This window comes from Propithecus coquereli, unplaced genomic scaffold, assembly GCF_000956105.1.
Source record: "Propithecus coquereli isolate 6110/MARCELLA unplaced genomic scaffold, Pcoq_1.0 Scaffold18, whole genome shotgun sequence".
Lineage (NCBI taxonomy): Eukaryota > Metazoa > Chordata > Mammalia > Primates > Indriidae > Propithecus > Propithecus coquereli.
In genome coordinates, this window is record NW_012142745.1 from 1,270,400 (window position 1) to 1,282,235 (window position 11,836).

Genomic DNA, 11,836 nt, shown 5'->3' on the forward strand with positions numbered 1-11,836 from the left:
AGGCCTGGGCCCGCCTGGACCACAGGTTCGACCTGATGTATGCCAAGAGGGCGTTTGTGCACTGGTATGTGGGTGAGGGCATGGAAGAGGGGGAGTTCTCCGAGGCCCAGAGGATATGGCCGCCCTGGAGAGGGATTACAGGGAGGTGGCCATGGATAGTGTGGAGGGGAGGGAGAGGAGGAGGAGAGGGATGAATACTCGGGGAATGCTGTGTGTCTCTCCTAAACAAAGTTCTGTGGCTTTATCATCTCATGAGTGTCTTTTTCTCTTGGGAAAAGCCAGGGAGGGAGGGCTTCTCCTCCATGACAGACAGGAAGGCTGGTGTCGGGATTCACCAGAAAGCAGATGTGACTTTAGATTTCATTGCAGAGTGCATTCCAGGGAGCAGAATGGGGGCCCAGGGGAGTAAGCAGGCAAGGAGGGAAAGTTCCCCCTAGAGGATGCAGCTGAATACATGCCATCTCAGAGCCATCCCTGGGTGAGTGGACAGGCAAGGAGGTGAGGGTAAGGGGCTTATGCTCTGGTTCCATTCTTCCATTGGCTAAGCCTTCACCCCCTTTAAGCAGCAGCTCTGTCGCTGGGCACGGTGGCTGGTGCCCGTAATCCCAGCTACTCGGGAGACTGATGCGGGAGGATCACTTGAGCCCAGGAGGTGGAGACAAGCACGGGCAATATATTGAGACCCCCATTTCAAAATATCTCAGACAACAACAGCAACAAGAAGAACAAGAAGCATCAACTCCCCTGCACTTCTGGGTGCCCACGCTTGGGCTGTAGAGTCAGCAGGAAATCCTGCGGAAGGAGGGAGGAGGAGGCAGCGCTGTTGAGTTGTGCATGTGTGAAGTCAGGGGAGCCCCACGGAGCTGCAGCAGGAGCCTGGTGAGGCTGGGAGGATCTAAGTGAAGTGTCAGAGTAACCTGGGGCTCACTAGCCCACCGTCCAATCTGGAGGCTTGTCTCCTCCAGGCAGGAGGCTGAGGTGTAGACAGTCCTGAAGCTGGCATTGAGGCAGAACAGTGGTACAGTGGCAGCAACAAAGAGGGACTGGCTGGGGGATGGGGGCTTACATCCCAGTGATCTCCATCAACACTCACCACTTTTTTTTTTTATTTCAGCATATTATGGGGGTACAGATGACTAGGTTACGTATGATGCCCTTGTCCTCCCTCCCCCTCAAGTCCAAGCTTCAAGTGTGTCCATTCCCCAGGAAGTGCGCATCTCACTCATTGTTTGTGCATATGCCTGTCCCCTCCTGCCCCCTCCTGCCCCCTCCCACTCACCACTTTTTGATAAAGATAGTTGACCTTTTTCAATCTCATGGTGTTATGCAAACACAGCTTCAAGATGCTGTTCCAAATGATGGTGGCCCTTAAATCCTTTCCTATGGACTTTCTACAACCCCTGCTGGGCTGGGGGGATGGTCTAACCATCGGAGGTGTTGGAACCAGGGCAATCCCCGCCATCCCACCCCAGAAGAGATTCGGTTCTCAATGTCACCCTCAGCTCTGTCCCTCTTGCACTCTCCTTTCCCCAGACTTGGTGTCACTCCTCAAGATTTGATGTGGGGAAGGCAGCCCAAAAGGTAGCAACAGCAGGAAGCTGCTGTCACCCCCAGGGCTGGAGGAGCCAAAGGATGAGATGTTATACCACATGGAGCTGGGACCATCAGGTGGGAGCTGGAACCACAGCAGGGCTACCCGGAAGAAGCAGGAGGGACCAAGGAGGGAGGGACATTTGGCAGGATTCAGAGTCATGGAGGAGACACAACCAGAGCCTGTGAAGCCACCTGATTTAGAAGGGGGAGAGATACCCTGGCTTTCTCTCCTTCCCACCCTCAATCTCCAGCCAGTAGTTCCAATCAGCTGACCCTAGACAGCAGCGAGATAGCAGGTGACACAGGGCAAAGGGCGAGCAGCCGTGCAGGACACAGAGCCAGGAAGATGGGGAAAAGATCTTGGAGAACAGGCAGGTCACTGCACATACCTGCACTGGGCCTGGTGCTGGGGGCCACTCAGGGCCTGTGGGGGGTAAAGATGGAAATGGAGGGACCCCTTCCCTTCCTTGTCTGGCCCCATGGAGTGTCCCTGTCACTCGTCTCAGCAGTTACTTTGTAGTAAGTAGAGGATGGAATGGAAGTAACAGAACGCTGGGGAGTTTAGAGAAGAAGACAGGATGGACATGCCCAGCTTGGCAGCTTCCTCCACTCTCCCAGAATTATTTTCCTCCATTCCTCTTTGAGGATTTAAGCTTACAGGGAGGCTCTGTCCTAGGGAGGGAGAGGCCTGCAGTTGTGTGTGTGTGTGTGTGTGTGTGTGTGCGCGCCCGCGTGCACGAGTGCTCTCGCGGTGGAGGTGGGGGTAATGTAATTCAGAGGGTGTATTTAAAAGCCCATTTTGATTGAATAGCTCAGCTATATCCCCCAATTCTTTTTTTTTTCACTTAAAGGGCTGACTTTTAAACCTCCATCTGTCTGACTTTTGTCTCTCAACTGGTTTCAAATTTGGGAAGGGAAGAGGGGTTACTTTGGTAGCCCTTCAAACCCCCAGAAGTAGTTATCATTTACTGAGCACCTATTACGTGCTGGGCCCTGTATCCAATGACCTTGTTTAATCTCAAGGGAAATACAGTTACCATTTTGTATGATTCTGCATTATTCTGGAATGGAAGCTCGTCGGAATGAGGCCTTGGTCTGTTTTCACTGTTCTACTCTCAGCGCCCCAGGTGTTGCCTGCCATATCAGATGCTCAATACCTATTTGTTGAATGAACTTTTTAAATGAATGCCTATTTTATAGATGTGGAGACTGAGGCTCAAAGAGGTGATGTGACTTACCCAAGGTTACCCAGCTAGTAAATGGAGGAGTTGGGGTTGAAGCCTGGGCTGCCCGGCCGGGGCTTATGCTGCTGCCCACCCTTTTCCTCGGAGGCCTTCACTTCTTGCCCACAGTGGTTCCAGGCACCACCCAGACGCCACCTCTTCTGAGCCTGTCAGGTCTCCAGTGCCCAGAGAGTGACTCAGGTGCCTCGAGGGCAGGGAGGGGGTGATGCTTGACAGTGCCCTGCCCAGGCTCTGGGTGGAGGACATCAAGGTGTGGTGTGGAGTCCCACCTTCTGGGTCTGAATAGGGGCAGAGGCTTCTTTGAGGCCAGGGTTTGGGGCTGTCAGTGCCCCTGGGAAAGCATCCTTCGACAACTCACAGGAGGTGGGGTGAAGGCCTGCAGGAGCCATAAGGGAGGGCTGCGAGGGAGGTGGGGCCTTTGCCTGCCAGAATGGCTGGGTATCCAGAGAGGCAGCCTGTGTCCCTTCCCGTCTGCTGTGCCAGCCAGCCCACCCTGGGCAGCTGTATGGCCATCTCCCCTGGGACCTTGTGAGGCCTTCCAGCTAGTAACCCTGCTGGCAGGCCCTGGCAGGCCTGGGTTGGACTGGGTGTGGGTGTGGGGAGGCAACCCTGATCTGGGGCAGCTGGGAGCAACACCCAGCCTGGCTCCTGGGGACTCCTCAGTGCAGGGGAATACTTTTATCCCTGATGCTCCTAAAGCCAGGGTCCAATTACCTCAGGCAGACACAAGAGATAGGTTCCCAGCCTTAATTTCCACCCAATAAATTTATTCCCTGGTCTCTGATGTGTCAGGAACATTCCTGCCTCCAAAGGTGTGTTCTCACCATTCCCTCCTCCTGGAAGACCACCTCCCCTGCTTGTCTGAATGTTGACATTCCTTCCAGCTTAGGTCACAGCCATCCAGAACCTATTCAGCCCTGGGAGCTCTCCCTCCTCTGGAGCCTTTCAGCATCTCCTGTCTGTCTCTATTACTCACTTGGCACTCGGCTCGGGCTGCCTTGGTACAACAGCACTTGGCTTCTTATTGATGTCCTATTTCCTCAACTAGATTTTTAAAAATTATGTATATGAACAGTTATTATGTGCACATGCTTCAGAATTCAAAAGGTATCAAAGAGATTTATGAACAAGGAAAATATCTCCTTCATCTTGTTCCCCTCTTGACAGCCACCACTGTTAACTTGTTTGTTAATGTTTCCTTCCAGAGACGTCTACATATATACAGGTTGAGTATCCCTTATCCGAAATGCTTAGGACCAGAAGTGTTTTGGACTTCAGAATTTTTTGGATTTTGGAATATTTGCATATACATGATGAGATCTCTTAGGGATGGGACCCCCCCCAAGTCTAAACATGAAATTCATTTATGTTCCATATGTACTTTATGCACAGAGTCTGAAGGTAATTTTATACAATATTTCAAATAACTTTTTGCTTGAAACAAAGTTTGGGTATATGAGGTCAGGTGTGGAATTTTCCACTTGTGGTGTCAAGTCAGTGCTCAAAAAGTTTCAGATTTTGGAGCATTTCAGATTGTGAATTTTTGGATTAAGGATGCTCTACCTGTATGACTGTGTGTATACACATTTAGCATATGCTTTGTTCTACACCTTGTTTTTTCACTTAACAATAGATCTGGAAGATGGTCCATATCAGTACCTATAGCTATGCCTCATTCTTTTTGGTGACAAGATAATATTCCATTATATGGTGTACCATTATTTATTTAACCAGTCTGCTCTCAATGGGTATTTAGGCTGTTTCCTATCTTTTGCTATTAAAAAGAATGCTGCAACCCTTGTATATACTTCTTGGTGCATATGTATGACCGTAACTTCTTAGAATTGGAATTGCTGGGTCAAAGGGTATGCACCTTCGTTTTGATGTACCCCATCTTGCTCTGTTTAGATGTTACACCAAATTAACTATCTTACCACTACCAATTTATGAGAATGCCTGTGCCCACAGTCTTGCCCGTAGAATGTATTAAACTTTTTGATCTTTGTCCATCATCCAATAAGTGAAACAAAGTATTTTGTTGCAGTTCTTGTTCATAATTCTCTTGTTATGAATGAGATTGAGATTTTCATGTGTTTAAAAGCCAATACTTCCTTTTCTGTGAGCTGTCTGTGCCCTTTACCCATTTAAAAATTGCTTTGTCTTTCCTTAATTTGTTGGATTTTTTTGTGAACAAAGGAAATTAACCCTTTGTCTGCTAGATATGTTCCAGATAATTTCCCTCAGTTGTCGTTCGTCTGTGTCCCAACTAGATTTTCATCTCCTTGAACACAGGGACTGGAATTTAAACCTCTTTGTATTCCTATTCTTAACATAATATGACGCCACATACATGGTAGGTGCTAGACAAATGTCTGTTAAGAGAAGCAAGGAGAAAAAGGCAGAAATTTGGAAGATTTTGGAGTGACCTAATCTAATCTACTCCTTCCTCTTATATCAAGTATAAGCCTGTCTTTGCCCTCGTCTTTGGGTCAGTCAGGACTCTTGTAAACAGCAGAAGCTAACGCTGGCAGATTTTAAAACACCATCCACCCACCTCCCAATCAGCGAGATACTGGGTAGCACACAGGCTCAACGCAAAGGCCAGCAAACAGGGCTCAGCAAACACGCACCAAGGGAAGTGGGCAGCCAGCACCACCGTCAAGGTTAGGGCACAGGACAGCCTGTGCAAGAGACTCCTATCCCCTCCCCCCCCTGCAGCGACCGCCCCCCAACTCAGGCACTGGGGTCAACATTTCCTCCTCCAGACACTAGAGGATGCTCTGTTGGCTCAATTGCCGCCAGCAGGGCTGCAGAAATGAATTCTCAACTGCCCCTGCTTCTCTGTGACTTGCTCTAGATTCAAAGTCCCAGTTGGAACACCTGATTGGCAGATCTTATGTCTTTTACCTGCCTCCTTAAAGCTGAAAAGTCTGGACAGCAAGCCTGTGGCTTTGTGGAAGGTGGTGGCCTGCCTCCTATTAGGGCCCAGGCAATGGGAATTACCCAAAAGTAGGCAGGAGGTTCAGATGGTGGGTGGCCAAGAAAACTGGACAAATGCAAATCACCTTCTCTCATGTCCGGCTCGATCCCTTCTCTTTGGTGAAGTGTTCCTGGGTCACCTAACCTAAAATACTTTTCTGGACTCACATAATCATTATTGCTTGGGCCAATCATGATGCCAGAGAGGATTGTACTAATGACGTCTACTGTGTATTACTACTGTGTCTCCTCTGACTTTCAAACAACCCTAGGCACTACTTATATTTAGTGAGAAAAAACGGAGTCCTGGGAGGTCGTCCCAAGTCTCACAGCAGTGCCAGCTTGTAAACCCAGGTCTGTTTCCAAAGCCTTGGTGTTTCCCAGCAGCTGTACTGATGGGCTGGTATCTTACCAAGTTCCAGCTCTGTGAAGGCAAGGAGTGAGCCACATTCTTTATACATTCTAGAAGCATCTAGTTTGTGGAATGTATGCATCCTTTTTACATTCTGGAAGCATCTAATTTGTAGAAAGTGCTCAACTAATGCTTGTGGATTGGCCTGGATAATATCAAGCAGGAGCCAATTCTGGAAGGTTCTCTAACTCTCCCATGAGGCCTGAACCTGGGAATCATTTTGAGGTGGAACAGGCCTACTCAGAATCAGTTTGGGAAGACTGGAATCTGGAGAATTCCTTTTCACTGTCCCCTTTAACCTCACCTCCCCTAAATGTGTCAAAACTGTCAACAAAGAGTTTGCATCTGTTCCTTATTTTATCATCCAACAGGTATTTTTGAACATGACTGCTGCCCTAATGCACCTGTGAGAAAAAAGAAACAATCCCGGCCCTGTGAAATTTACATTCTAGGGGGAGGTAAACGGTAATCAAATAATCAAACCAATAAATGGTAATATGTGGCTCTGACAAGCGTGATGAAGGAAATGCCACGAGATGCTATAAAAGGCAGGTCTGACCTACTCAGGGAAGTCAGGGCAGCCTCTTTTGAGGACCTGGGGCTGAAACAGGGAGCCGAAGGGGAGGAGTTAGGCCCTGGGGGGAGTGTGTGAGTCCTAGAGGTGGGTGAGTAACCATGGATCATCAGCATGGTTATAAGAAAGGGACACAGGGACCTGGGGCTTGTTTGTGGGCTGCCCCTGCCTCTGTGTTTGTGCAAGTGCGTCACGCCTGGATGGAGGGGGCCGCTGTCTCCCAGGTCCCATCTGGGGATGACGTCGCCCTGGTGCAAGCCCAAAATAGCCGGCTCCGCCCCCATCTCCCGGCAGCCCCTGTACTCCGCCCCCGCCCCCCGGACAGGCAGAGCGGCCTTCCCTCCGTCTCTAGTAGCTTCCGCGCCGCTGACGCATGCTTGCGCGCACAGCTGGGCCGGGCGTCCTACGCAGCAGCCGCGAGCCGGGCTGCCGGTGCCAGACGGTTCCCGGCGGGGGGCAGGGGCGGGGCGCTGCAGGAGGCCGAGGACTCCGGGCGGAGGAGGTGCGGCCGGGACCTTTGGTCAGGCTGGGGGCCCTGGGCCCGGCTGCTGGAGTTAGGGAGCCCCGATAGGGCTCTCCGGGCCTGGGCACCGAGATAGCCCTTGGCCCCGGCCTGCGGGGCCGATAAGGCTGCCGGAGGGAGCCTAGTCACTGGCCGTAAGCGGAACCCGGCGGGCTCCGCTGCCACCTCGGAGCGCCTCCCGCTACCCCGGGGGTCTCCAGCTGCAGGCAGGGCTCTTGATTCTTTCTGCCTGACTCCTTCTCTCCTGCAGCCCCAAGGAGGCCTCCTGACGACTGACAGTTGCCATGGCATCCTACTATGAGATCCTAGACGTGCCGCGAAGTGCATCCGCTGATGACATCAAGAAGGCGTAAGTGCCTCCATGTGCATCAGAAAACCTCTCACCCTCCGCCGCCCACCACATGGGGCACTTCAGAGGGACACCTATAGGTGTCCAAGGGAACCAGGTCGTTAGAAAGCACTGGGGGGGCTCCCTCAGAGTGACACCTGTAGAGGGGAGGGAGACCCCTAGAAAAGCATAAGGGGAAGAGCCAGAGAATAAAGACGCTCTGCTGGGAGCTGCTCTGTGGGTCCTTCTCCAGTGCGCCTTCCCCTCGGTTCCCCGCTCCTCCCTGCTACTCCTCCCCCGACCCTGGCCCCTGGGCTTTCTCAGGGTGCAGTGCAGAGATGCCTAGGCTCTGTGAGGAGGAGGGGCCAGCGTCCCTGTACTCTTAGTGGCCACATGTACCCCCAACCTTTGCAGCCTGGTCCAGCGGCCCCACGGAGGGGTCAGGGCTGGGCTTTCTCACCCTTGCGTTACCAACTGCTCATACGTGAAGTCCCAGCGCTGGCGCCTGAGGAGGGAGAGAGGAAGTCCATTCACACATGGCAGCAGAGGCAGACCTGGCAGCGGGGGTGGCTGGGATCCAGTGGTGAAAGGACAATGTTGGGCTAGTGGGAAAATGGGTCGCTCAATTCCCTGGGGGGAAGTGCCTGCATTTGTGCCCTGACCCTCCCCTCTGAACCCACTTCCTGCAGGTATCGGCGGAAGGCTCTCCAGTGGCACCCAGACAAGAACCCAGATAATAAAGAGTTTGCTGAGAGGAAATTTAAGGAAGTGGCGGAGGCATATGAAGTGCTGTCGGACAGTAAGGGCCGGGGGCAAGGCGGGGCCCCGCGTACGACCCCCACTTCACACCCCATCTCACGCCTTCCCAAAGCCATGCCTCTGCCACCCCGGTCTTTTTCCAACCTGACATTTAAGTACCTCCCCCTTCCCCAGGGGCAGCTGAGCGTCTACTCCCCAGAGTCTGGTAGGCGTGGCCTGGGTCCTGGCAGGGGAAGGAAGCGGGGCAGGTAACCAGTGTGCGCTGAGCTCCCGTGTGCCAGGCACTGCCTGGTGTAATCTCCGTGAGTCCTCACAGCCACCCTACCAGGCAGGTTTTATCACTCCCATTTTACAGGTGAGGAAACTGAGGCTGAGAGGTGAAATAACTTGCTCAAGGCCACATAGAGCTGGAATATGAATCCAGGTCTGTCTTTTATTCATTCATTCAAAAAGAATTCACTGAAGGCTCTCGGTACCAGGCGCTTGCTGGGTACCGGGGAAACAGTGGAGGATAAGCAGGCATTTTCCCTGTCCTGAGGGTTACATTCTGGTCGGGGAGACCGACGCTAACCAGGCATACACAGTTTTAGATGGTGAAGAGTATTCCAAGGAGAGAAGTGAGTGATGTGATAGGGAGTAATGGGCACCTATTTTGTTATGGTGATCACAGAAGGCCTCTCTGAGGAGGTGACACTTAGGCTAAGCCCCGATTAATAATAACATGGTAATAATTAGCTAAGATTTATTGAACACTTCCTATATGTCGGGCACTATGCTTAGCAGTTTACATGGATTATCTCACTTGGTATGTGCAGTAACCTGTGAGGTAGGTGCTGAGATTACATTCATTTTACAGATGAGAAGGAGCCAGCTGTGTGAGGGGCTGAGCTGCTGTTAAAACCTTTGGCCTGTGTCCCTTGGGCATCCTGCTGCCCCCCAAGTGTCAGTCTCTCGGCAATCCTGTCGGGGTCCTAGTTTGGGAGGGGAGGCCATCATCCCAGAGGGAGGGAGAAATGACCTGGTCTCTCTTTGCAGAGCATAAGCGGGAAATCTATGACCGCTATGGCCGGGAAGGGCTGACAGGGGCAGGTAGGTGGAGGGGTGGGGCCCAGGGATGGAAGTGGGGCACGGAGGGGAGAGGGGGCAGATTCTTGTAGTGGATGCCTCTGTCTGAGGCTCCTGGCTGTGCCCTAAGCCCTCTCCTTGTCCTGCTTCTCCTCTAGGAACCGGCCCCCCTCGGGCGGAAGCTGGCAGTGGTGGGCCTGGCTTCACCTTCACCTTCCGCAGCCCCGAGGAGGTCTTCCGGGAGTTCTTCGGGAGTGGGGACCCTTTTGCGGAGCTCTTTGGTGAGTGGACTCATGAGGCCTCTGAATGGCTCAACTTCTCCATCTGGACCTGTCCTTTCTTGGGTTGGGAGCCCCTTAGGTGGGAGGCTGAGAGGGAAAGAGAATTGCACACACAGAAGATTTTGGGGGGCTGAGTCCAGTGAGAACTGGGACAGAACCTCACACATGCCAGAACCCACGTGACCCAATAGTGACACTTCACAGACTTGCCTTATCAAACGACAGCAACAACAGTACATTGTTAGATCTCCACAATAACAGCCGTGAAAGCAAGACTCAAAGCATCATGTGACAATAATAACATTACACATAGCAACAGATACCATTTTTTGAACGATTAATGTGTGCCAAGTATTTTGTATCCCCTAATCCTCTGTCGAACCCAGAGAGATGGGTAATTTTATCCCCATTTGCAGATAAGAAAATTGGGGCACAAATAACATGCTTAGAGTCACACAGCAAATGGCAGAGCTGGGACTTCCAGCTGTGTCTGCCTGTCATCACATCATGATTGCCTGCCTATAGTGAAAGAACACTCTGCCCTCCCTCGCTCCCTCTGTCTTTCCCTTCCCTCTTCCTTCCTTTATTCTTTATTGTGGACAGAACTAACCAGTGAATGTTTCCACTTGCAATGTTAGAAAGGAATTTAATTGGTAAATAAGCCCAACTAAAAATGGAAAAAAAAATCAGAAATGTACCCATTGCTTAGAAGTTTATATTTCTAGACTTAGAAGTGGGGTTCACACACCTTTGGGGGGAAGTCTTTTCACCAGATAACTGTTAATCTGCTTACTTGTTGCAGATGAGCTGGGCCCCTTCTCGGAGCTTCAGAACCGGGGTTCCCGACCCTCGGGTTCCTTCTTTTCCTTCTCTTCCTCCTTCCCCGGGCACTCTGGTAAGCACTGTCCCTCCCACTTTTGCAAGCTCTGAGTCCTGGGACCTCTGGTGTCAGCTTGTTACTTTTCCAAGCCTGTCTCCTGTATCTGGAGCCTTCCCTCTCGAAGCTGTGTGGGAGGCTCCACTGGGGTTCCTGGCCCTTGGTGGCTGCAGCAGGCAGTGTTACAGCCTTTGTCTAACAACCTCTCCTCCTCCTCCTTTGTCTCGATGCCAGATTTCTCCTCCTCATCTTTCTCCTTCAGTCCTGGGGCTGGTGCTTTTCGCTCTGTTTCTACATCTACCACCTTTGTCCAAGGACGCCGCATCACGACACGCAGGTGAGAGTTCCCTCTGGGGCCACACAGTGGGGCAGGGTCTGGGGTGGAGCCGTGAGCTGTGCACAAATAGAAGGTCAGCTCTTTGAGGGCAGGGCCCAGTCTGCACTGTCTAACGTGGTGGCCAGAGTGAGACCAGTGCCTGCAGGATTCAGTCTTTGCTTATTGCCTGAACTGTGCTGTCTCCCACAGAATCATGGAGAACGGGCAGGAGCGGGTGGAAGTGGAGGAGGATGGGCAGCTGAAGTCGATCACAATCAATGGTGAGGAGTGACTCTGCCACCCAGGCCCTGGCAGGAAGCCCCAGCCCCCGTCCCTAAAGCCCCCTCCCCAAACTGCTGCTCTCTGAACTCCCTTGGGGCTGGGAGGGAGTGGCAGCCGCGGGCCAGACTGGCAGGGTTGGAGATGGCGATCCTAGGGGGGAGTCTGAGAGGGCTGACTAATCACCATGACCACGAGGGGGGTGCCTTACATTTGCAAAGCACTTGCACACATGCGCCATCCCCTGTATTCCTAAAGCAGCCAGGGAAATAAGCAGGGCAGATGGTGTCCCCCAGTTTGTATTTGAGGAGACTGCACTGCACCATGCTTAAATGTCCCTAACTTCCAAGTAGCCCAGGCCCAACACTCTTTCCTACCAAACGAGGGATAAGCCAGGAGTCAAACTCAGGATGCACGATTCTTGGAGTGGAACTCTTCGCTCAACACCATGCTGTGCGGGGTTGCCTCCATGGCTAACCTTTCATGTCTACCGACCAAGCACTTCACATGGGTTGTCTTATTTAATCACTGGAACAATTTGAGTAGGTAGGCACTATCCTTATCCCACTTTAAAAATGAGGAAAGAGGCCAGGCGCGGTGGCTCAC

The 11,836-nt window shown here is 52.0% G+C and overlaps 1 protein-coding gene and 1 pseudogene across 2 annotated transcripts in view; both read left to right on the forward strand.

Moving 5' to 3' along the window:
• The window catches only part of LOC105808731, an 11,702-nt pseudogene extending 4,108 nt beyond the window's left edge, over positions 1–7,594 (forward strand).
• DNAJB2 (DnaJ (Hsp40) homolog, subfamily B, member 2) overlaps positions 7,109–11,836 on the forward strand; it is a 7,506-nt gene continuing 2,778 nt past the window's right edge. The window contains exons 1-8 of one of the 2 annotated variants that reach the window (XM_012642533.1): positions 7,109–7,304; positions 7,576–7,674; positions 8,343–8,452; positions 9,448–9,501; positions 9,636–9,758; positions 10,561–10,653; positions 10,870–10,972; positions 11,162–11,232. In XM_012642533.1, coding sequence (XP_012497987.1) covers positions 7,610–7,674; positions 8,343–8,452; positions 9,448–9,501; positions 9,636–9,758; positions 10,561–10,653; positions 10,870–10,972; positions 11,162–11,232 — 619 coding nt within the window. In that variant the 5' untranslated portion in view covers positions 7,109–7,304; positions 7,576–7,609. The remainder of the gene's footprint in view (positions 7,305–7,575; positions 7,675–8,342; positions 8,453–9,447; positions 9,502–9,635; positions 9,759–10,560; positions 10,654–10,869; positions 10,973–11,161; positions 11,233–11,836) is intronic. The other variant, XM_012642534.1, reaches the window with a different exon arrangement.